General features: G+C 41.2%; 1 protein-coding gene and 1 non-coding gene across 4 annotated transcripts in view; one reads left to right on the top strand and one right to left on the bottom strand.

Moving 5' to 3' along the window:
• Positions 1 to 441: 441 nt before the first annotated feature.
• Positions 442 to 25,490, top strand: part of C1QTNF3 (C1q and TNF related 3) — a 29,677-nt gene continuing 4,628 nt past the window's right edge. The window contains exons 1-4 of one of the 3 annotated variants that reach the window (XM_065905607.1): positions 442 to 923; positions 8,791 to 8,902; positions 11,323 to 11,477; positions 16,945 to 17,074. In XM_065905607.1, the coding sequence (XP_065761679.1) occupies positions 660 to 923; positions 8,791 to 8,902; positions 11,323 to 11,477; positions 16,945 to 17,074 (661 nt within the window). In that variant the 5' untranslated portion in view covers positions 442 to 659. Of the gene's footprint in view, positions 963 to 8,790; positions 8,903 to 11,322; positions 11,478 to 16,944; positions 17,075 to 25,490 lie in introns of all 3 variants that reach the window. The other 2 variants (XM_065905606.1, XM_065905608.1) reach the window with 2 other exon arrangements.
• On the bottom strand, positions 22,546 to 22,652 carry LOC136146765 (U6 spliceosomal RNA). The gene has a single exon (XR_010659053.1). It is a non-coding gene; the product is annotated as a U6 spliceosomal RNA (small nuclear RNA).

Genomic DNA, 25,490 nt, shown 5'->3' with positions numbered 1-25,490 from the left:
GATGGAGAGATGCTTTTGCTAAACCCAGAGACTCTGAACCTGAATCCAGTTCAGTGTTCTGGAGTCACCCAACTGCCTTGCGCTGCCGGAGCCAGAACGGGAAATGAGTTCCTCTAAGTGGGGGAAATATGAACTGTATAATGAGAGCACATAGCTCTCTCGATGGCCCTGAACACATTCCCACTGCCATTTCAGACGGAACTGATGCAGTTAAGCCCGAATTTCCTGGCAAGCCCGGGAGGAGTTTTTTCCAAAAGGCATCTTAGACCGCAAAGGCGCAGCCTTTCCATGTCTAATCGCAAAAGCAAACCGCGGGACACATACTGCCTATTTCCAGCTGGTTGTGTATGTTCCCTTCACACTTTCACAAAAAAACGTGCCAAGGTGTGACATTTATGAACCCCACCAACTGGGAGCTGTGCACACAAGTCGTTTTGCCTGTGGTGTGGGAAAGTGATGAATGGGGCCTCTTCTGCCCGCGGAGGAGGACCGCTCTGCCTCTGGCTTGCCTGCTGCCTTATTTATTACACACCGAACTATAAAAACCGCGCGGCCGGAGGCAGCTCTGATCTCCAGCCGCTGGCGCTTGCCCGAGGAGACCACGGCGCCCAGAGCCCCAGCCGTCTTCCCCAGGAGGCTCTGTGGCTCTGTTGAGAACCATGCTGGGAAGGCAGCTCGTCTGTTGGCACCTTCTGGCTTTGCTTTTCCTCCCTTTTTGCCTGTGTCAAGATGAATACATGGAGGTGAGCGGAAGAGCTAATAAAGTGGTGGCGCGAATAGTGCAAAGCCATCAGCAGACTGGCCGTAGCGGCTCCAGAAGGGAGAAAGTGAGAGAGCGGAGCCATCCTAGAACTGGGACTGTGGATAATAACACTTCTACAGACCTAAAATCCCTGAGGCCGGATGAGCTACCGCCCCCCGAGGTAGATGACCTAGCCCAGATCACCCCATTCTGGGGCCAGGTACTCGGAATTCTCTTTTAAGGGTTACTGTCAAAGCTTCATGAGATGTGTTGTCTTTGCTCCTTTTTTCTTTTTTCCAGCTGTGATTCCCGGGAGCAGCGCTTCCCAGAAGCTGGCTGAGCTGCTCGCGGGTCTCTCTCTCTGGGTCGCTGTGGGATGCTAGAGGCGCTGGCAGTGTGCGTTAGACACTCAGCAGAGGTAGCACTGATATACGGAGATAAAGAGAAGCCACAGACGCCCCATCAGAAAGGGGAGGGGAGCGTCAGCCCCGCTCTGCTGTGATTTTGTTTCTTTCTTGCTCTGTTGGTGTGGAAAGGAGGAGGCGAGCTGACCTTTGCCGATAGACGGGAAGCTGGGGATAATCATTTACAGATCATAAATTGGATTTTCTTCATTCTTCCTGGAAGAGAGAAGCTGCCCTTTGAGTTTTTCATTTGATTTGCGAGTGTGCTGTGACATTTCATGCCAGGCTTGATTACTTGATCTAACAGCACTCTAGGTTACTAAGTCTCTACCTTCACTTTGTTTTAAAAAGGACCAAAGAGTTAAAACAAAAACATATATTTGTATTTAAAATGCAGACTTCATGCTATTGTATGACTGAGTGCCTGATAATCAGAGGATTTGTGTAAAATGATGAGTATAAGCTCAGGATCTAAGGAGGCATCTTTAACTCTTTCAGGGTGGTATAGGAGTGAGTTAATGTTTTAGTGTAGTGAATAGCAACTTGATGAAACTCAATTTCATTGAAAACATTAAGAACAGGAAGAAACAAGTTTTTAAATGTCTATTACTTTTTATTTAAAAAATTTAACTGAGGTATATATAACATGATATTAGTCTCAGGTGTACAACATAAGGAAGAAGCAGATTTTGATTTGCCTTCCAGGAATCAGCATGATGAAATCAGATGAGGGGGCAAGGAGAGTTACTCTGAATTATATGATTTTTGAACAGATAAATTTTACTGTAAGAATTGACTGCTTCTGGTAGCTCAGCTGGTAAATAACCTGCCTGAAATGTGTGAGACCCCAGTTCGATTCCTGGGTTGGGAAGATCCCCTGGAGAAGGGAATGGCAACCCACTCCAGTTTTCTGGCCAGGAGAATCCCATGGACAGAGGAGTCTGGTGGGCAGAGTGGGACACGACTGAAGCGACTGAGCATGCAAAGCTGTTGAACATGCGCACACACGTGCATTGGATAGGCCCTGAAAACGCCCATGCAGTTGAAATCTAAACCTCTCCAACCACAAACTGAACGTGTGGGTTGAGACCGGTAGAATGATCACACCAAGATTACAAGCAGAAGCAGTTGTGGTTCTGAGACAAACCCGGGACTTCTAACTTGACCACAGATGTAGTTGTGCAAACCATTCTGTGGGGCCTGGTTGAACTGGTGGAGCTGCAGGAGAAAAGATAACCTCTAAAGACAATCCTGTTTATTTATTTACTTATTTTTTGGCCATGCTGTGTGGCAAGTGAGATCTTAGTTCCCCAACCAAGGACGAATCCGTGTCCCCTCAGTGGAAGTGAGAAGCCCTAACCACTGGACCACCAGAGAAGTCCCCAGTCCTGCTTTTTGAAAGCCACTTTTAGAGACTGTCCTTTCATCTGACAGTCTTTTGGCTGAAGAGTGATTAATACTGATTTGTGTTTATCAGTGGTGAAGATATCTGTGCTTTTGTCCAAGCCTTGATCTGGATTTTCCACTTCAGTAAATGGGCTCTCTGCTGGATCCTTCTTGGCCATGGCGGTGTGAGCTCCCACAGGCAGATGTGGGCTGCCATGGGTTATTATTTTTTGGCACCCGTCAGGCCACTGAAATTCAAATTACATTTCTGTTCCATGCTACCTGCTAGTGGCCTAGGCATCTAGCATATTAAAATCAGATGAGGTGGGTAAGAAGCCACTTCAGGGTTTCCTTTTTTTTTCTTTTTTCTTTTTTTTTTTGAAGAGGGGTGCTTTTAAACTCCCTTGGATCCCTGCAGTATTTCCAAATCAGCCTCCAACAGGAGTTACTGTGGCGATTTAGCCACTGATACCCTAGAAGTTTTAGTACAATTCTCTGCCCATGGACATGGAGCCCACGTTGAATTTAGGATTTTTCTATGTGCTTCCTTCTTTCCTCACTCCCCCCACTCCCCGCCTCTTCTCTTAATCCTCATTCACTCTTTTACCAATCTTTTTTTTTTTTTCCTTCACCAGTCTTTTCCCTGTGCTTCTCCTGTGAGTCACATTTTAGGATGGGGATAGATACACTCAAACTTCTATTGCTGAACAGTTCTGAAGGGCTCTTGTGGGGATAAATTAACAGATAATTCAATACCATGTGATAAAGTTCACACACAAAAGACTTTTGGGAGGAAAGGGTCAGAATGGTGGTGGCTGTTGAGTTGGATCTCAAAGGATGAGACAAAAAGGATAGTTATTCATAGAAAACATAAAATAAATTTGTGTGACAGCAAGAGCCTTGAGAGCCTGGAGGAGTGGGCGGTGGCGTGCCTGGGCTGTGGGAGGAAGATACCCATGATTTTAGTGCCATTATGATGGATTCTGTTGACCGGTTAAGAAGCTTAGAGCTCATTTTGCAGGCAGAAGTTTTGTTCTTGCATAGCAGGGCAGTGAAGCCAGGTTTGTGTTCTTAAAAGAGGACTCTGGCCATAGGGTTTGTGCAGAGATTCGTAGAGGTGGGTGACCACTCTCCCAGGGAGACCTGCACTCCCCTTTTCCTGGCATTTTCTTCTCTGCAGCTCTTCACCATCTCTGCCTTTATCAACCTTCCCTGCTCTTCCTGGGCACCTGTCTCTCCCTCCTCCACTTCCCTTCACTTTCTTTCTCTTCGCTTTTCCCTTTCCACAGAAGGAGTGTGAACCCTCTTTCCTGAAGTCATTTCCCAATAGTAAAGCTTCATTCTCGGTAGCTATCCCTAGGCCTCCATCTACAGAATAGATGGAACTTGTCTTAGGGACCTTCTTCCTCCCATACCACACATTTGCATGAACTTCGTGCTCAAATTTGACCTAATTTTGGGGAAAGAATCGATAGCAAGGTGATATGCAGAACTACCTAGTTTGTGAATCTCCCTTACCTGGGAGAAAACTTCTCAACTAACACATCCTGTCCAACCTGTTCTAAGGCTCACAGACATTGTTCCATTTGATTAATTTTTGAAAGACCAGGCCAGAGGGAGGACCATGTTGTGAAATGTTGCAAGAGGGTCACATAGTGACCAGAAATCTCTCCCTGTTTTGGTGGCAGCTCTGTGCTCTCAACTTGCCTGTTGGCTCAGTGGTAAAGAATCTGCCTAGCAATGCAGGAGATGCAGGAGACATGGATTCAATACATGGGTCGGGAAGATCCCTTTGAGAAATGGCAACCTACTCCAGTGTTCTTGCCTGGGAAATCCCACAGACAAACTGTAGCCTGGCGGGCTACAGTCCATGGAGTTGTAAAAAGAGTCAGACACAACTTAGCGACTAAACAACAACTGGACTCTCGAAGTGCTTGGGTGTGCACCTCATCTCTTGGAGCTAATTTCCTGTGCCCAGACACTAGACTTCAAAACAAAAGCTTTCTAAGTCACCATCTGAGGCTTTGCAAAAGACTTCAGTATCATTGTTTGTGTTATAGAGCTGGAAGGAAATTTCATGACCATTTTTACCCTGTCCTCTAATTTAGTGGACAAGAAAAATGTCTGGATAAAATGACTTCATAAAAGTCATACAGATCTGTAATGGGAGTTCTGGTTCCAGTCCAATTCTCTTTCTGACATTCTTAGTTGTCTCAGTTTTTCAATTCTATTTTTAAATAAATGGTTCCACTTCAGGATTTTCCCTCATCCCCACCCGTCTCTTTCCCTTAAATTCGTTATTGGCAGAGCTTAGAATTTCTTGGAGCTTAAAAATCTGTATTTCATATTAGCAAAATCGTACCAGGAAATTACAGAATACTTACTCCTCAGATTTCATCTTTGGATTAGAAGGTGGGGCAGTGCTGTGGTGTCTGACTTCCCAAGTGTCTGAAATCCCTTGCCTCCAACCAATTGCTTTGGCTAATTTTCTTTTCCTCCACCAGTTTTGTAAAAGGTTTTCATAGACTCCCATACCTGTCTGGGGTTGGGTCTGAGGGACTGAAGACTAGACCAGGAGATTGGTCCAAATCCTAGCTCCTGAAACCTTGAGTTTGGGCTCTGAGCTGTTGCAGGACTACAGATGAGGCATTTGTTTCTTAATTTTATAGATAGGTGGGAACCTGTTTAAATTAAAAAAACAAAACAAAACTAAGGGTCAGGGAAAGTATTCTAGCTTGTTTTTTGTTTTGTTTATGCAAATTTAATTTTTAAAAAGAATTTTTATCAGAGTATAGTTGATTTGCAATGTTGTGTTAGTTTCAGGTGTATGGCAAAGTAAATCAGTTATACATACACATATACATGGGGCTTTCCAGGCGGTGATAATGGTAAAGAACCTGCCTACTAATACAAGAGACATTTGAGACTCTGGTTCAGTCCCTGGGTTGGGAAGGTGCCCTGGAAGATGAAATGGCAACCCACTCCAGTATTCTTGCCTGGAGAATCCAATGGACAGAGGAGCCTGGAGGGCTCGGAGGGTTGCAAAGAGTAGGCCATGACTGAAGCAACTTAGCACACATACACTCTTTCTTAAAAATGTATTTATTTATTTATTTTATTTTTGGCTCCACTGGGTCTTCATTGCTGTGCACGGGCTTTATCTAGTTGCTGTGAGCGGGGACTACTCCCTAGTTGTGGTGTTTGGGCTTCCCGTTGTGGTGGTTTCTCTTGTTGCAGAGCATCAGCTCTAGGGCACATGGGCTCAGTAGTTGTGGCACACAACTTAGTTGCCCCACAGCACAAGGAATCTTCCCTGAACAGGGATCAAACCAGTCTCCTGCATTGGCAGGCGGATTCTTAACCACTGGACCACAAGGGATGTTCTATCCATTCTTTTTTAGATTCTTCTCCCATATAGGCCATTACAGAGTATTGAGTAGAATCTGCTGTGCTGTAAAAGTCTAGAGGTGCAACAATGTGAAGCACTAATCCATTGTTCTGCTTGGATTTCTAATGACAGAGAAAACTTGAATTTTAAATGACTTCTTCCTCCCTCCTTTTCTCCATTTCTCTCTCTCCCTTCCTTCCTCTCTCACCCCATCCCTTCCTTTTAAAAAATGAATCCCTTAGCAACAATATGCTATTTTCAAAAAACTTTTGATTTTTAATTGGTGTCAAGGAACGTTTTCACAAGTCTTTTGTACGCTACCTATAATTATAAGTTGCCCATTTAGAAGAGACTCGAAATTTTATGAGTGACTCTAACTCTTCTGCCGTTCAAATTCTGTCAAATCTCTACCTTCTTGACAGTAAGCCCAAATTTTAGACTTTTATCATTGGATAAGTAAGTGTTGAACTCAGAGTCATATTTGAATACATTTAATATTCATTAAGCAAGGCTTCAACAGTACGTGAACCAAGAACTTTTAGATGTTCAAGCTGGATTTAGAAAAGGCAGAGGAACCAGAGATCAAGTTGCCAACATCTGTTGGATCATAAAAAAGCAAGAGAGTTCCAGAAAAACATATACTTCTGCTTCATTGCCTACACCAAAGCCTTTGACTATGTTGATCACAAGAAACTGTGGGAAATTCTTCAAGAGATGGGAATACCAGACCACCTTACCTGTCTCCTGAGAAATCTGTATGCAGGTCATGAAGCAACAGTTAGAACTGGACATGGAACAACAGACTGGTTCCAAATAGGAAAAGGAGTATGTCAAGGCTGTATATTGTCACCCTGATTATTTAACTTATATGCAGAGTACATCATGTGAAATACCAGGCTGGATGAAGCACAAGCTGGAATCAAGATTGCTGGGAGAAATATCAATAACCTCAGTTATGCAGATGACACCACCCTTATGGCAGAAACTGAAGAAGAATCAAAGAGCCTCTTGATGAAAGTGAAAGAGGGGAGTGCAAAAGCTGGCTTAAAACTCAGGATGGGGAATACATGTAAATCCATGGCTGATTCATGTCAGTGTATGACAAAAACCACTACAGTATTGTAAAGTAATTAGCCTCCAACTAATAAAAATAAATGAAAAAAAAAAAAAACAAAAACTCAACATTCAGAAAACTAAAATCATGGCATCTGGTTCCATCACTTCAAGGCAAATAGAAATGGGGAAACAATGGAAACAGTGACAGACTTTATCATTTTGGGCTCCAAAATCACTGCAGATGGTGACTGCAGCCATGAAATTTAAAAATGCTTGTTCCTTGGAAGAAAAGCTATGACAAACCTAGTTAGCAAATTAAAGAGCAGAGATATTACTTTGCCAACAAAGGTCCATCCAGTCAAAGCTGTGGTTTTTCCAGTAGTCATGTATGGATGTGAGAGTTGGACCATAAAGAAAGCTGAGCACAAAAAAATTGATTCTTTTGAACTATGGTGTTGGAGAAGACCCTTGAGAGTCCCTTGGACTGCAAGGAGATCCAATCAGTCAATCCTAAAGAAAATCAACCCTGAATATTCATTGGAAGGACTGATGCTGAAGCTCCAATACTTTGGCCACCTATGCGAATAACTGACTCATGGAAAAGACCCTGATGCTGGGAAAGATTGAAGACAGGAAGCAAAGGGGATGACAGAGGATGAGATGGTTGAATGACATCACTGACTCAATGGACACTCAATCTTAATAAACAGTACAATAATCACTTAAATTTTCAGGTGGAATATGAAACACACCCGCATGTTAAAGGCAGAAGTTTAAAAAAGTGAAATTGTTTCAAGTTGTAAATAACTAATAAGAATTTTTTGGATTCACGAATCTTAATTTTCTAAGGCAATTTATGTGTGCCTTGACTGTTGGAAAAACTAGAGTTGCAATTTAGAATTTCTAAGAACTTTTAACGCAGTAGTATCATGAATATATATAGTCTTAATTACTGTATTTGATGCTGGTAATTTTATCATTTGTGGGTCATCTACTCAGTCTAGCTATGTCTGAGACTATAGATGTTATGCCCAATGTCCGAATCCCCGAGCGGGAAGAGAGAAGGCTTCCAAGACAATGCAACTCGCAGGAAGGGAAGTTTATTACTGACTTGAGCCAGGACTCTCCGCCCACAACCAACTGCAGTGGTGCGGGTCAGAGAGCTCCCGAGCCCAAGCTGTTACACAAATTTATAGGGTGAGAAGCGGATTGGTTACACGTTTGCAAAGCAATTTCATTGGTCAAAACTTTCACGCGCTCGGGACTTTCCTGGGGGTTTCCGCCCTGTTCCTAATTTCCTAATTGGCAAACATCGGTCAGTGTTAAGTGAAAGCTAATTGGTCCTAATTGGCAAACAGTGGTCATTGTTAAGGGAAAGCTACCTGATAATCTTACCAAGTAGGAAGGCCTACTCCTAATCTAAGCTGCGTTACTTCTGCTCGCCTCACATAGACAGTTGGAAAAGAAAAGGAATGTTTCCAAGTCTACTTCTGAAGGAGATTTCTCTTTTCCCATAGCTTCCGGAACATACTTTCTAGAAACACTGCCCCGATCCTCCACTCCCACTCCCACTTTCCAAGGAGCCTGTTCTTCTACCCACTCTATTGTTTCCTTTGCCTTCTGATCACCAACTCGCCTGAGTTATTCCGACTCCTTTGCCATTGACGTACCCACCCCACACCTTCTTTTCTGATGTTGTTGTGGGTTGTTTGGGATTAAACTTACCTAGGGACCAAAGCCAGAGGAAATTCAAAAGTTCTAATTACTCACATGTACCCTTCTTTGAAGTTTCTCTTTGTGTCTTTTTTTTAAAGTCTCCACAAACTGGAGGACTGCCCCCAGACTGCAGCAAGTGTTGTCATGGAGACTACAGCTTCCGAGGCTACCAAGGCCCCCCTGGACCTCCCGGTCCCCCTGGCATTCCAGGTAAGGATGAGAGAGATGCATTCTTTCCAGTCTACTTGCAGGCCATACCAAGTCAGGAGCCAGGGGTGAATCTCAGTGATCTGGGATCACTTGTGTATGATCCAGAGCTCGTGCATGGAAAATCCAAAAGAGAGTTGGGTAGGCAACTGAGCTTATTGAATTCATGAGGTAGAAGTCTATAAGATATAGTATTTATTATCCATACCACTCGCAGAATCCCACAGGCATTAGGCATACTGGGACCCCAGCCTACAGGCTAGGAGGCCCTTCACCAGTGTGGAGTGTGGAATCACCGGAGCTTAACAGGTTCATACTTTTGTTTCAATGTTTCTGCCAATGTATGCTCCATAGGGCACCCTAGATCTAGCCTTCCGGGGATTTGGGAAGTGAGAGTGGGGAGGAGAGATTGCTGATCTGGGTTATAGTCGTCTTCGCAGTCCTTTCACTGAATGATACAACCTTCTGTCTGATTCTAGGTCTAGCTGAGTTTGTCTTCCCCAACCTCCAGGTGCGCCATGCTCAGCTGTCTCTCAGTTGACCTTTGTACTTCTTTTGGACTCATGGGAACACTTTTGGGCTCCAGCACCATATGGTGGCATAGGGTGTGCTGTCGAGCTCCACCGGGTCCCTTTAGAGCCACCCCTCAGCCATCTCTACGTGAGTGGTACCCCAGGCATGGATCATTTGGGGAACTCACTAACCTCCTGGGTCAGGCAAGGAGATGGCAGCCAGGTCCCCTCTGTCCACGACCTCCAAATCTGAGGGCCTATCTGACTCTATTGTCTCCAGGTCAATTCCTGGGAGTAAAACTTTTTCTCAAGGTTTGGCAAAAGTCCTCTTACTCTTCTCTTACTCCCACTGATGATTGTTAAAAAACAATGAGACTTAGTTTTTCTTAATACCTTTGAGAGGCTTCTCAAACAAAACCAAATATAGAACGAGCAAGTGCTCTGTTAGACTTTATGATTAGTAGCTTGGAACCTATGTCAGTGACCATCACGGGCAGCAGGCAGCAGGTGCAGTGATTACGGGCAGGGAACATTCAGACCCTCCTAAAATCTTCTTAGATCTACACTCTTCTGAGGCCACAGGATGGACTGGCTTTGACTACATGTTTCTCATCAGGAAGAGTTTTGTCATCAGCACATTAACCTGCAAATACAGTCAAAGTTCATCAGTATGGAAGAATTGCAAGCTTGTTATGAAACCTAACCAAAAATGACACATAAAATAAATGGCAGAAGGGCCTGGAATTCAACAAGTGCAAAAATAAAGGGAGAGGTGTAGAAATTCTGAGTAAAGAGTTGAAATCATTATCCAAATCTTGCTTTCAAGTTAATTGTTGTGGGGGGCCTGTGGGCTGAGCAAAAAAAAAGAAGATTATTGTTATAATTTTTACCAATGATTTTACTTTTCCTTCAGTTATAAAAGTGGTACATGTTCTTGTAGAAATTTTTTAAAATGTAGAAAATTATATAGGATGATACAAAAATCACTTGTGTTCCATCCACTTAGAAAAAAGATCGCTATTGTTTTGTCACTAAGTTGTGTACAACTCTTTGTGACCCCATGGACTGTAGCCCTCCAGGCTCCTCTGTCCATGGGATTTCCCAGGCAAAAAATGAACCACTGTAAAATATTTTTATGTAATTTGTTATAATCTTTTCCCTCTTTGGATAAAGCATACACATATATATATACACACATATACATATATACATGTATATGTAATATACATACATACACATAGTATCATGTGAACCCTATTGATTCTTAGCCTCTTTTATCTAAAACATATGTTATTAAAAATTTTTCTTCATCATTATTTTTTTTTGTGTGACTATATAACATTATTTACTGGGATATATATATATATATATATATATATATATATATATATATATACCATTTTAAAACAATTCTGTCTACAAATCCTTTATTTTTATTATTATTTTGGCTGTGCCATGCAGCTTGCAGGATTATAGTTCCCTGATCAGGGATAGAACTCATGCCCCCTGCAGTGAAAATACAGAGTTTTAACCACTAGACCTCCAGGGAATTCCCTGCCATTTAAAAATTTTACCCTTTCAGTACTGATGGACATTTAGGTAGCTTCTAATCTTTGCTATTATAAAGGATCCTTTGATAATCAGTCTTCTATGCAACTATTCTTCCAAGTCTTGCTTTATAGGAAAAATAGGCTTTAGAATCTGGAGACTTAAGAGTATCTAAGTCTGTTTTCATTGCTCCATTTAAGAGAGATCCTATTCCATGATGGCCTCATGGCTTTGTTTAGGCTTGTTTCAAATGGTCCCCTTATGCCTTTGAATCGTATTTTTGAAGAAAGGATCCATGTTTCTATAGAAATAGTGAGTATGAGTGACTAGGCTTTCTCATGTGATAATGTCTGATTGTTTAAGGAAACCATGGGAACAATGGCAATAATGGAGCCACTGGCCACGAAGGGGCCAAAGGTGAGAAAGGAGACAAAGGTGACCTGGGACCACGAGGGGAGCGTGGGCAGCATGGCCCCAAAGGAGAGAAGGGCTACCCAGGGATTCCACCCGAACTGCAGGTAAACCATCTTGGCACGTCTCCAGGTGACCCTTAGGGTCCAGGAGTCAGAAGGCTTGAGTGTTTTTTCATCCTCAGTGTTGAGTAAACAAACCCTGTCTCAATTTGTTCATCTCAATTTTTTCACCACAGGATATTTGCCTAAGACCGATGCTATCAAAGTGTTTTGAAATCATTCTTAGGGAGAAGAGAAATGTATGAAGGGCGAAATTCAGCACCCTCTTTAGACCAAATACAGAGTAACTCTGAACATCAGCTAATTTCCATTTTCCAAATGAAAAGATATGTGCAATAAAAAGATTTTTGGCAACTTGAATATATAAACTTTTAGATGCATGAAATATTATTAGACATTTGACCATCCCACTTATTTATCAATTTTGTTGCATTTGCATGTTTAGGTCACACAGATAGACATTAATGTACAAATACTGTTTTCCATCAAATCATTTTTTGTGGCGTTAATTTTTATTTAAATTTTCTCATCAGTATCTTCTTTATCACTAAAGACATTCTGAGTCATTCACCTACAGATTTCCAGACCAGACCATATTCACTTCAGCTTAAAGTTTTAAAAATTCATTTATGAGGCTATCATTGGACATTTTAATCTCAAGCCCAACTACCCACTTATCTGTTATTTCTCTTTTAAGTGATCTTCCGAAATGCTTGTTGTCAGTAACACCTAAAACTTGCAAATGTGAGGTTAGGTCACACCAAGAAAATTACTAAGTCTGAGTCGTTTATTTATTTATTTGGTTAATATTTTTAAAATGGATTCTTCCAAGAAACACCTATCAACATTGAAAACTAGCATTTTATATTGCTTGTTTCTGGCTGAAATGTTTTCCTGAAATAGCAACTTGTGATTAAAATTAAGTAACTGAGAGAATATACTGATGAAATAAAATTTATATTTTAAAGCAAGTCAAGGAAAGTTTATGCATAATATTTTCTCTGCCCATTTGGGCCTCTTCTCTCCCCTTTAGTGTGCATTGTACATCTGCATTATGCATTAACCAGACCGTGCCATTGGCAGAAATACCTACTCGACCATAAAGCTCAATTTCTCTTCTTTTGACAGCAGACATGTAACTCCTTAGAAGATACTACTACTTATTTACAACCTTATTAATGTTACTAGCTATATTACTTGTATTCCACCTATTTTACAAGATTATTGTTTCTTGCATTACCAGTGTGTGACTGAGTCTCTGATAAAAATAGTGATGACTAGGGAACTTGAAACAATTGACCAAATAAACAGTTCTGTAAGATCAATGATTGTAATAGATATGGGAAGAAGCAACAAGGAGGAACCATTTACTGGACCATTACAGATTAGTAAGGCAGGTGGTCCAGAGGCTATTGGCTACTATTAAGTGGGCCTCGTCCAATAACAGGACACGGAGTGTCTTATCAAGGAAATCCTGGCTTGGCGTTGGAATGAGCATCCCTAGGGCAATGGGAGAGTTGGTCACAAAATGCCTCCCAAACCTTGGTTGAAATTAAGGGCAAAAAGGAAAGGACTATAAAATAAAGAGTGTTGCCCACCAGCCAGTTCTATAAGAACCAAGTCGTTAGCGACTACAGTCGCTGACTTACAATATACCCTGAAAGGAATTCAGGGTGGCAATCAGGATGAAGTACTTTGTGCTCTGGGAAAACTGGCAAAATTGGCCCTCAGACAGTTAAACCTTTTCAGGAGAGAATCTTATGGACCCAGTTTCCTGCATCTTCCCATACTTAGAAAAGCCCTGAAACCAGTGACTAAGACGTCTAGTCCTCGAGAATAGCAGTCACATTCTACTGAGATGTGTGCTTGATGGCACGTACCCCTTCACCGAAACCACATACACACTGGTTTCTCCCCCAACCCCATTACCTCTTTACAACAGTCATCAGGATTTTCTGAAAGACTGTCTCCTGGGTTAGAATCCTCAGGTTGGCTCTAATAAAACTTTCCAGCTTCTTTCGTAGATTACTAATGTTTTCATGAACAATACTATAACATGAGAAACTTTTAAAGGACTAGAAAGTACAGTAACTCTATCTGAAAGATCAATGGGGGGAAAACTCCCCTTTATTTGAGCACATGTGTTAGTTGCTTGCCCTTGGATAAATTCCATCATTTTTCTGGGTCTCAGGTTTTTTTAAAGGGTAAACTAAGAGGTCCTGTGTGTTATTCAACCAGCGTTTGTGTTTTTGTAACTTTTTAATGAATGCTGTTTAATAATTTTAATAACCTGGGATCTGTGTGCAGGTATAAATTTAAAAAGAAAAGGAGACAGATACAGTTGCCCAGGTTATTGTTGTTGCTAGTCAGTTGCTCAGCTGTATCCGACTCTTTGTGACCCCATGGACTGCTGCACACCAGGCTTCCCTGTCCAGGTTATAGGTACCTAATAAGATGGATGATAAACATTCTCAAGGTTAGGAATTAACCCAAATCTGCGAATGGTTATATTCTAGTTAAGGGGCCCTGTAGTAGCCAGTTTAATGGAGAACACCTTGGCAGCTGTTACCTTTGCTCTGTCAGCTTCTTAACCCTAAAACCATAATATGATCACTTGGGAGAACTACATTCACACATTTTGAAGGAATCCTTAAAGAGGATAGAAGATTGGTTTTAGGCAGATTTTAAAGGAGGGTGACTTCTGGCCCTTGATCCCCATTCCTAAATTTTTTGTCTGATGTCACCCCTTCTTCATCCTTCTGCATCCAGTGCCCTCATGTGGTCCTTCTGACTGCCCAAATCCTTTCTGTGTTGATTCTCCCAGGCCTGCCTTCCTACTCTACCCAAAGTCTTCCAGAACTTCATGTTATTTGCTCTTTCTTCTCTCATTCTTCTCTCTTAAAACTTCCATTCATTCAAGAAGATAATCCCCCCAAATTATAGAACTTACTGATCTAGGGGTTTCTCTGGTGGCTCAGTGATAAAGAATCTGCCTGCCAGTGCAGGAGACCAAGGTTTGATTCCTGGCTTGGGAAGATCCTACATGTGATGGAATAACTAAACCTGTGTTCCACAACTACTGAGCCAGCACTGTAGAGCCCATGCTGCAACTACCAAGCCCCCTTTTGCAACTACTGAAGCCTGTGCACCCAAGAGTCCATGTTCTGCAACAAGAGACGGCATTGTGATGGTAAGCTCATGCACCACACTAGAGAGTATACCCCAATCCTTGGAACTAGAGAAAAGAACATGCAGCAATGAAGAACCAGTACAGCCAAGAAATAATAATTTTTTTTTTTAAAGAAGTTATTGATTTAATTCACACTCAGTTTCAATGTCTCCTTTGGACAGGGAATTGGTTTTGACTTTCAAATGTGACTCTCCAGTAGTGTTACAATATCCATGTGTGGGTTATTCCCATATCACTGAACAATTCTCCGATACCACCCTAGATGTCCTATGTGCATGTGTGTGCTAAGTCACTCAGTCGTGTCCGACTCTTTGTGACCCCATGGACTGTAGCCTGCCAGACTCCTCTGTCCATGGGATTCTCCAGGCAAGAATACTGGAGTGGTTTGCCATTTCCTTCTGCAGGGGATCTTCCCAACTTAGGGATTGAACCCACGTCTCCTGCATTGGCAGGTGGATGCTTCACCACTAGCACACCACCTGGGAAGCCGAAGTCTTACAGTTCAGCTCAATTCTGACCCTTAAGAGCTCAGCCCTTTGAGACTGCTCCACACTTCCCCTACTTTAGGCACCAATCCAAGATCAGGTTGTCACCTGTGCTTCTGTCTGGCTAAAGATCAAAGGTTCCAAATGACCCCCTCAGTGGATTTGATTAATGTACTAAAGAGGCTCACAGAAGAACTCAGAGAAACATTTTACTTGCTTTCTCACCAATTTATTATAAAAGGATATAACTGAAGAGCAGCCAGATGGAAGAGATGCATAAGGCAAGGTATGGAGAAAGGGGGCTGAGAGGCACTCTCCCCAAATCTCCACGTGTTCACCAACCTGGAAACTCTCCAAAACTTGTCTTTTGGGTTTTTATGAAAGCTTCATTATTCAGGCATATTCAATCGCTAGCTACTGGATTCTCTGTCCAGGCCCTGTCTTCTCCGCAGAAATCTGTGGGGAAGGGTTGGGAGGGGGGCGGTATGGGGGATGGGAGGCATAGCTCAGTTCAGTTCAGTTCAGTCACTCAGTCGTGTCCGACTCTGTGACCCCAAGGACTGCAGCACTCCAGGCTTCCCTGTCCATCACCAACTCCCAGAGCTTACTCAAACTCATGTCCATTGAGGTGGTGATACCATCCAACCATCTTCTACTCTGTCATCCCCTTCTCCTCCTGCCCCCAATCCCTCCCGGCATCAGGGTCTTTTCCAATGAGTCAACTCTTCTCATGAGGTGGCCAAAGTATTGGAGTTTCAGCTTCAGCGTCTGTCCTTCCAGTGAACACCCAGGACTGATCTCCTTTAGGATGGACTGGTTGGATCTCCTTGCAGTTCAAGGAACTCTCAAGAGTCTTCTCCAACACCACAGTTCAAAAGCAATTCTTAGGCTCTCAGCTTTCTTTATAGTCCAACTCTCACATCCATACATGACCACTGGAAAAACCATAGCTTTGACTAGACGAACCTTTGTTGGCAAAATAATCTCTGCTTTTTAATATGCTGTCTAGATTTGTCATAACTTTTCTTCCAAGGAGTAAGTGTCTTTTCATTTCTTGGCTGCAGTCACCATCTGCAGTGACTTTGGAACCCACGAAAATCAAGTCTCTCACTCTTTCCACTGTTTCCCCATCTATTTCCCATGAAGTGATGGGACCAGATGCCCTGATCTTAGTTTTCTGAGTGTTGAGTTTTAAGACAACTTTTTCACTCTCCTCTTGCACTTTCATCAAGAGGCACTGAGAGTTCAAAACTTTCAGTTGGCTCTACAGGCAACCAGACCATTCTGAGGACCTTTTCCAAAGTTACCTCATTAACATAACAAGATATACCTTGATTGTCCTTAACACTTAGGAAATTCTGAGGATTTTAGGAGGTCTCTGTCAAAACTGAGGAACAAATATTAGATATCTACTTATCATAAATCATAATGTCATAGGTATCTTTTATGGAAAAAACAGGGTAAACAAAATTAAAAAGTTGTTTGGCTGAAGGACTTTTCAGATTCTTCAGTATATGCCAATGGGCATTTAATAACTGTACATAGAAGATTTTGTCAAAATTTTCCAGTATTATTTGCTAATAGAATTTTAATATCTCAAAAAGCTTTTCTAATGTTCACTGAAACCCATGCTCACAGCTATTGATATATACTGTCATTCCAGTGGCTGCATAGCATTAAAATGTTAAAAATCACCGTGATTCAATTTTTCTCCTAGATTAATGTTCATATTATTTCTACTCTTGCTGTTACAAATATTGTTGAAATAATACTTGTCCTGAAACCTTGTTTCTCTAAGATAAATTGCCTTTTAATTAACCTCTAATTTTTTCCTTAGATTGCATTCATGGCTTCCCTGGCAACTCACTTCACCAATCAGAACAGTGGGATCATTTTCAGCAGTGTTGAAACCAACATCGGAAACTTCTTTGATGTCATGACTGGGAGATTTGGGGCCCCAGTATCAGGTGAGAGATAAAAATAAATGAATGAATTAATCAATTCAGCAAGCAAGAAGGCGAAGGAAGGAAGGAAGGAAGAGAGGGAGGAGGGGACGGAAGGGAGAGGGAACAAAGAAAGACATAAAGGGAGTTGAGTTCTCTGTGATTCTGGTTAAAACATACATATATATATAACATATACACACACACACACATAGGTGTATACACATACATACACACACACATAAATATACACATATATACACATACATGGGGCTTAGACAATAAAGAATCTGCCTGCTATGCAGGAGACTCAGGTTTGATCCCTAGGTCAGGAAGATCCTCTGGAGAATGAAATGTCAACCTGTTACCGAAAGGGTGGGGGTGGGGGGTGGAGGAGTCTGGTTGCTTGCCGTCAATAAACAGGCCAGGGGTGGAAAGGAAAGTTAGCTTTATTTCAGATGCCAGCAACTGCCCATCCCCACCCACCCCTCCAGGCAACCAGTGGGGCAAGAGCTTTTATATACAGAAGGAGGAGGTTACCTGCAGAAACAGCACAGTCAGCTCTGACAGTCATCTTTAGTCATCTGACCAACATCATCTTGATTGTTGTAGGTACAGTTAATCTTCAGTTCCTGGTTTCCCAGGTGGCGCTAATGGTAAAGAACCTGCCTGCCAATCAGGAGACATAGGAGATGTGGGTTTGATCCCTGGGTCAGGAAGATCCCCTGGAGGAGGGCATGGCAACTCACTCTAGTATTCTTGCCTGGTGAACCACATGGATAGAGTAACCTGGCAGGCTATAGTTCATGGGGTCACAAACAGTCGGACATTACTAAGAAACTAACACTTTCACTTCCATACATACACATATGTATGTGTGTGTGTAAATACATATACATGCATGTGTATATATGCTATATATATATATATACATTTTAAAAAATGATGACCATGTTTACTTACATTCTTAACTCTCATTTGAATTGAGAGTTCAATGAGAGGGCACAGTTATCTCTGACTTGAAAAGCCCTTTAGATTATATTCTCACAATTTAAATGTGTCATAACTGAGTTCATTGCAATTTAAACATGTCATAACTGTGTTCATCCCTTCACCTTGACCCCCAAGGAAGGTCACATCATTGTTTAAATACATTAAAAAAATTTTTTGAGTACTTCTGTACTCAATTCCTATTGCTGCTGTAACAAATCACCACAATCTATGTTTAAAACTACACAAAATTATTCTCTTACAGTTTTGGAGATTGATAGTTCAGAATCAGTTCAGCTGGGCTAAAGTCAAGGTGTAGACAGTGCGGGCCCCTCTGGAGGCTCTAGCGCCTTGCCTCTTCCAGCTTCCAGAGGCTGACACCAGCCCCTGTGTGTCGGCCACAACATCTCAGGCTCTGCTTCCGTTGTCATGTCACTTTGTCTTCTCAGATTCTGATCTCCTTGGCTCTTTCATAGAGATGGTGTGATTACCTTGGGCCTACCTGGACAATCCAGGATGAGCTCCCCATCATAAAACCTTAAATTTAATCATACCCGCAAAATCTGTTTTGCCATATAAGGCAACAGTCACAGATCCTGAGGATTTTAGGACGTGAGTATGGATGTGTGCATGCTAAGTCGCTTCAGTTGTTCCAACTCTTTGCAACCCCATGAACCATAGGCCGCCAAACTCCTCTGTCCATGGGATTTCCCAGGCAAGAATACAGGAGTAGGTTGCCATGCCCTCCTCCAGCAGATTTCCCAACCCAGAGATCAAACCCAGGTCTCTTATGCATGGGCAGGCAGATTCTTTATCACTCGTGCCACCTGGGAAGCCCAGACATGAGCATACGTGGAAGCTGTTATTCAGTCCCCCACAACATTCTTATTTCTTGTGCCATAAGTTGCTTCAAGCTCATATTCCATTTTCTTCTGTCCCAGCTCTGGAAATACTCATTTTTCCAAGGAGCCCTGGTTCCTTTTATTGGGGAGTAGTATTTAGAACAACCCACTCCAGCGTTCTTGCCTGGAGAATCCCAGGGACAGCGGAGTCTGGTGGGCTGCCGTCTATGGGATCGCACAGAGTCGGACACGACTGAAGTGACTTGGCGGCAGCAGCAGCAGCAGAAGCAGTATTTAGAAACAAAGATCCAAGCTAAACATACTCATTGCTCTGGAGATGTCACCACTTCTGGGTCCTATCCATGGGCAGGGCTAGGAAATATGCATATATACTAATCATGAGTGCTTGCATAACTATATTTATTTTTCTATCTATCTGTCTTGTGTGTTAAAAAACAAAAAGAAACATGAGTTAATTCTGATACCTCTGACTCAAATCCAGCACCCCTGGGTTCATTTGTAACTTTTTCTTTGACAAGGAGAACCCTAACTCTCTTAATCTGTAACATATTTACTTATTTGTTGGACCTTAGTATACAAATAAAGTAGTTGAACAATTGCACACCCATGTCCCGTGAAAAACAGATTTACCAACTAAGGTGTAATGTTTGTGCACATTTTTTTTTTCTTTTTATGGTATCTAGTTAAAATGCCATCTTTAAAACCCTTGCTGTTGTTGTTTAGTGGCTAAGTTGTCTCCCCAACTCTTTTGCAACCCCATGGACTGTAGCCTACCAGGCTCCTCTGTCCATGGGATTTCCCAGGCAAGAATACTGGAGTGAGTTGCCATTTCCTTCTTTAGGGGAACTTCCTGACTTAGGGATGAAACCCACATCTCCTGCATTAGCAGGCAGAGCTGAGCCACCTGGAAAGCCCTTAAAACCGATCATCTTTTTGCCTCATGCCCTTTAGTTCTGTTACTTCATTGATTTTATAATACAGTTAGATTCATTTGTCATAATCTTGAGATTCTCTGACATTCTACTTGAGCTTTTAAAATTCTGCATGCAGCAAAATGTATTCTTTGTGATGTACAGTTCTACAGGTTTTGACAAATGCATAGAGGTAGGTCTCCATCACTATAGTTTCAAACAGGACAAGCTTTCATCTCCCAAATTCCCTTGTGCTATCTCTTTGTAGTCAACTCCTGTGAACTACAACCCCTGAAAATGACTGACTGATTTTCCATCCCTAGAGCTCTAAAATATCATATAAATGGAATTGTCATACAGTCTTTTGGTATTAAATAGTAGAGTATAAGTTACTTAGCAAAATTAATTTAATATTTATCCATATCTGTGTATGAGTCAGCAGTGTGTTCCTTTTTCTTGTTATGTATTTCACTGAGTGGTGATACTAGTTTGTTTATCCATTCATGAGTTAAAAAACAATTTAGATTATTGGTAAATTGACCCTTTATCATCATGTAATGTTTCTATTTGTCCTTAATAATATTTCTAAAGTCTACTTTGTTCCCTGGTGGCTCAGCGTTAAAGAATCCACCTGCCAATGCCTACCAAGCAGGAGACATAGGTTCAATCCCTGGGTCAGGGAGATTCCTTGGAGAAGGGAATAGCTACCCAGTATTCTTGCCTGGGAAATTACATAGACAGAAGAGCCTGGCAGGCTACAGTCCATGAAGTCTCAAAAGAGTTGGACACGACTTTGTGACTAAAAAACCAAAAACTACTTTGTTTAATACATTACAGCTTCTTCAGTTTTCTTTTGGATAGCATTATGTGTGTATATATATATATATATATATATATATATATAATATGTAATATTATTTATATTATTATAAATAAGCCAGTCAATGAACTTATTTTATCTTTCTCGCTTTCTTAATTTTTAACTTTTTCTGGTTGAATCATTTGTACATTGTCAAGGTATAAAATAATTGCATTTTAGTTTATCAACATTATCCTCTTCTATAACTGGAACTTATCCTGTGGTTATATATATTCACAGTTCACCATTTGTCATTTTGCCAAAGTTTCCCAAAGATCTCTTTATTAGCTAAACTTTGTCCTTTAATTAGAGATTCCCTAGTAGCTCAGTTGGTAAAGAATCTGCCTGCAATGCAGGAGACCCTGGTTTGATTCCTGAGTTGGGATGATTCCCTGAAGAAGGGATAGGCTACCCATTCCAGTATTCTTGTCTTTTTCTCTAAAAAGTGTATGACATCAGTATTCTCTAAGAATTTACATGCTCTAAACGATTATAACCTTGGCTTCAAATAAAAGCCTTGGTTTATATATTTTTTTCTGGTCCTGTTTTCTGGCACTTGGTCTGGAGAACTCAAACATAAGTTTGAGCTTTTTCCTCTTATAAATGACTTAACCTTTTTGCTTGACTTCCTGAAGAATTCTTTATCTTCAAAGTTTAGTGATTTTTCTAGAAGAAATGTTAATCATTCTGGATCAAATTTTCCTGCAGTGTCTTTTCATTATGTGTTTGGAACCCTTCTTTTTGCCCAGGAAAGTTTCTTTGAATTATATCTTAAAATATAAATACAGTTTTTTCTTCTCATTGTTGTACTAAGGTGAGGAGGCATTGGGAGTAGTTTGTCTTGTGTTAGGAAATCAGGCAATAATGGGGTATATTGTCTATAGCATATTTCAGTTATAATAAAACCAATTAAAAGTCAACTAGGTTTTTATTATCATAACCTAGCAGTTCTAAACAATGTCAGATATGAAATATTCTTATGTGCTCACAAACAGTACCCTGTCCATCTTAGTACAACACTTGCTGACTTTTTTAAGAACTCTGATTACACTTTGTTTTGTTTTTAACTTTCCTTAGTCTGTCTTCTACGTGTATTATTTTCTCTAATTTTTTGATGTTCTTTACTTCCATTTCATGTTTGCTTTTTTCCTTTGGTGGTACTAGTGGTAAAGAACCCATCTGCCAATGCAGGAGACACAAGAGATGCAGGTTCCCTCTCTGGGTTGGGAAGATCTCTTGGAGGAGGTCCCAGCAACCCACTCCAGTATTCTTGCCTGGAGAATCCCATGGATAGAGAAGCCGAATGGGCTACAGTCCATGGGATTGCAAAGAGTCAAACACGACTGAGCGGCCAACACACACATCCTGCATATGCTTAATTGCTTCTTCCTAGGATTAATTCTCCTTTTGCTTCTACCAGTTCCTTCTCTCTTCTGCTTGTTTCTGTGGTACTATTTTAACCTTTTCTGTGTTTTACATTAGTCATGTCATCCTGGTTTTCAGTTCTGCCTCTGGTCTGATCATTTCTACCATGGGTTTCCATGTTCTGTTTTACAATGTTCTTTCATAGAGGGATTTGCTTCAGTAATATACTTTTAAACCCATGATGGAACCTTTGGTTTTATTTTTCATCTCCCACATGACAACGTTTCTTCTTGTTGAGTATTCTTAATATCTTGATAATTTTTGTGCTTTTCTACTTTCTGAAATTAACTGATGGTTGATGGATTTCCTAGATCAGCACTATGCCATAGTTTCTTGAAGAAGGGGAGGGACTTCCCTCCAGCATACTTCCAGACTTGGTAATTCAGTGGTTCATCCCTTGCTGCCAGGGGACTCCTCATCTCTCTTTCTCTCTCTCTCTCTTTTTTTTTTAATATAGAATGCTTCATAAATGTGTATGTCATCCTTGCGCAGGGTCCATGTTAATCTTCTCTGTATTTTTCCAATTTTAATATGTGTGCTGCTGAAGTGAGCACTCTCCATTTCTTTTAACTACAGCCGCTCTGTGTGTTTTCTCTGTGTGGCCACACTTCTCTGCCTTCCCAGACTACACCAGGTCTAGAAAAACATGAGACCAGCCTTGCACTTGAGAGTTCCTTTGCCTCTTATTTGCTGGCAGATTCCAGGATCCACCACTGCAGAAGGACTTTTCACACTTTCTGTTCTTTATCTAGCAAACTTCCTCCCAAACATAACTTTTGCTTTATCTCAGCTCTGCTTGAGGAAGCTTCTTTTCAGCATCAGTACTTCAGAGTGATGCCTCTGTGTTGGTGGTGGGGGTAGGGCACTTTTCTGGGAATTGTTTGAGATCTGCTGCCACTTGGCCTCCTCAAAATTCCCTGCCCAACCTCCCTGTTGCCTCCACGTGACTCTGCCTGCTATCACTGACCTATGACAGCACTTAACTGATACTTTAAGTTGATTGATTTTCTTTCTGGCCTCCTAGTTTTGCAGAGAATGGATATTTTTGGTGCTTGTTTTCAACTTTCTTTGTCTCTGTCTATGGCATTGAGAAGGAAAAGAAGAAAATTCTGATGGAGGCAGTGGCCATGTTAGATTTGTCACAAATACTTTTAATGTGTGCCTTGATTTATTTTTCTACCCAGCTGAAATCAGAAATGAACTGACATATGAAGTGAGAAGCAATCTTTTATCACCCTTCAGTCAGCTTTAAACTGCGATTTTCTGTTCTGAAGATTTATGTTAAATTTTCCTATAACTGTTCTGTTAAACACTCCTAGATATGCCCAATGAGTGGTTCCATTGCTTTCAATGATTTTATAATTGAAGTTCAAGGATTTAGTTGGTTTTTAGAATTTTCTTGGGCTGGACATAATTTGGACAATAACAACCATCATTAGACTCCCACTTTACTGTTTAAACTTCAAGTTGATTATAAAATGACCATTTGAGAGTTATGGGACAGAGAAGGTTGAATTTCATATGAAAATGTGAAAACCAGAGTTGAAAATATATTGTCTCTGGTTTCAGTATGTTCCCTTGCAGAGAAAAGACATGTGTGAATGTAATATAGATGCACTTTTATATTTCCAATTCTAATCATTTCATTTATTCACCATCTGGTTTCTTAATGTTTCTAAAATACCTCTGCATCTTATTTTTTTAATAGCAGTCATCATTTTTTTTTCAAGAAAAGTAATATTTTTATCTGTCATTTTGATTTCCACTTTATCTTCTTGAGGCATTGAAAATTGTGTGTGTAAGTAATAAGAAGTTTTGTAAAATGCAAAAAACTGCACACATAGAAATTACTTTATTTGAGTCTCTGATTTCTATCTTCCTTTATGTTTCATCTGTAGATCCATCTTTAGGCATATGAATAGGCATTGCTTATTTTTGTACTGTATCCTTTATTCTCAGCACATTGAAAATGCAAGCTTGGCTCTAAATTAAGCAAAATCATACATCTCAATGGACATGAGTTTGGGTAAACTCCAGAAGTTGGTGATGGACAGGGAGGCCTAGTGTGCTGCAGTCCATGGGATCACAAACAGTCAGACACGACTGAGCGGGTGAACTGAAATGAACTGACACATCTGTATGTGGTTCAACTTGACTCAGAGGCAGATGGATCAACACGGTAGCCTTATAGCTTCTCTTACTTGATTGCACCTTTGGAAAACAGCATAAAACTGTGTGGTGCTTTTTTTTTTTTTTTCTTCTTCTAGATGTTTCTGGGTTTTTCTTTCACAAAGTATACTATGATTTGATTGTGTTCTCCCAAAACTCACACACAATGAAAACCTGATGCCCAAGGTGATTGTATTAGGTATCACAATGAACTCTTATAAATCAAATTAGTGCCCCCAGAGAAGGGACCCCACAGAGCTCCCTAACCCATTCTGCTATGAGAGGACACAGCCAGAACTCAGTGACCTATAAGAGGGCCCTCACCTGGCCTTGGGATTCCAGCCTCCAGAGCTGTGAGGAAAAAATCTGTTGCTATTTCTAAGTTACTCAGTCTGTTTGGGGCTTCCCAAGTGGCGCAGTGGCAGAATCTGCCTGCCAATGCAGGAGATGCAAGAGACCTGGTTTCAGTCCTTGGGTTGGGAAGACCCTTTGGAGGAGGAAATGGCAACCCACTCCAATATTCTTGCCTGGGAAATCCCATGGACAGAGCACCCTGGCGGGCTACAGTCCATGGGGTCGCAGAGAGTCAGACAAGTCTGAGCAACTGAGCATGAGCAGTCTGTTGTGTTTTGTTATAGCAGCTCAAATGCATTAAGGCAAGGCCTTTCGTTTAAACATGTAACACGGAAATCAATAAGAATGTGATGCTTTATGTTCTTTCATCTTTCTAAAATGCACTCTCAAAACCAAGATCATTTGAAGTTGGGAAGATTTTCCTTTTCATTCATCTCTCTACTATTGGATTCCTCTTAATCTTTCAGTAAAAGTGTTTTCTAAACTGGTATTTAAAGTGAATCAGGTATACTAAGTTGCTTTCAATTAGTAACCCTAGGCCCTTACAAGAAAACTAACATATTTTAAAGTGTGTTGGTCTTTTTTAAATGAAAAGGGCTCTTATTTTTCGTAGCAAGGTCATGCTGCTCAGTCAAAGTTCAATCTATTTATTGTACATAATTTCACCTACTTACAGTGAATAACATGAGAAATTGTTGCAACCATTAGAAGTGACGAACATTTCTCTGTGCTATATGACTTTCTTATCTTTGGTTAATGGCAGTGTTGTTCTGGGTCATTTTGTCAGGCCACAGAAGGCCACGGGTGCCTCCATGCTGGGCTTTCTACTGCGTCTATATATGTTCTGAGGAAGGTGCTGCTGATGGTTA

This window comes from Muntiacus reevesi, chromosome 14 (assembly GCF_963930625.1).
Source record: "Muntiacus reevesi chromosome 14, mMunRee1.1, whole genome shotgun sequence".
Taxonomy (NCBI): domain Eukaryota; kingdom Metazoa; phylum Chordata; class Mammalia; order Artiodactyla; family Cervidae; genus Muntiacus; species Muntiacus reevesi.
The sequence above is the reverse complement of the archived record's forward strand: the minus strand, read 5'-3'. Positions and strand labels throughout refer to the sequence as shown.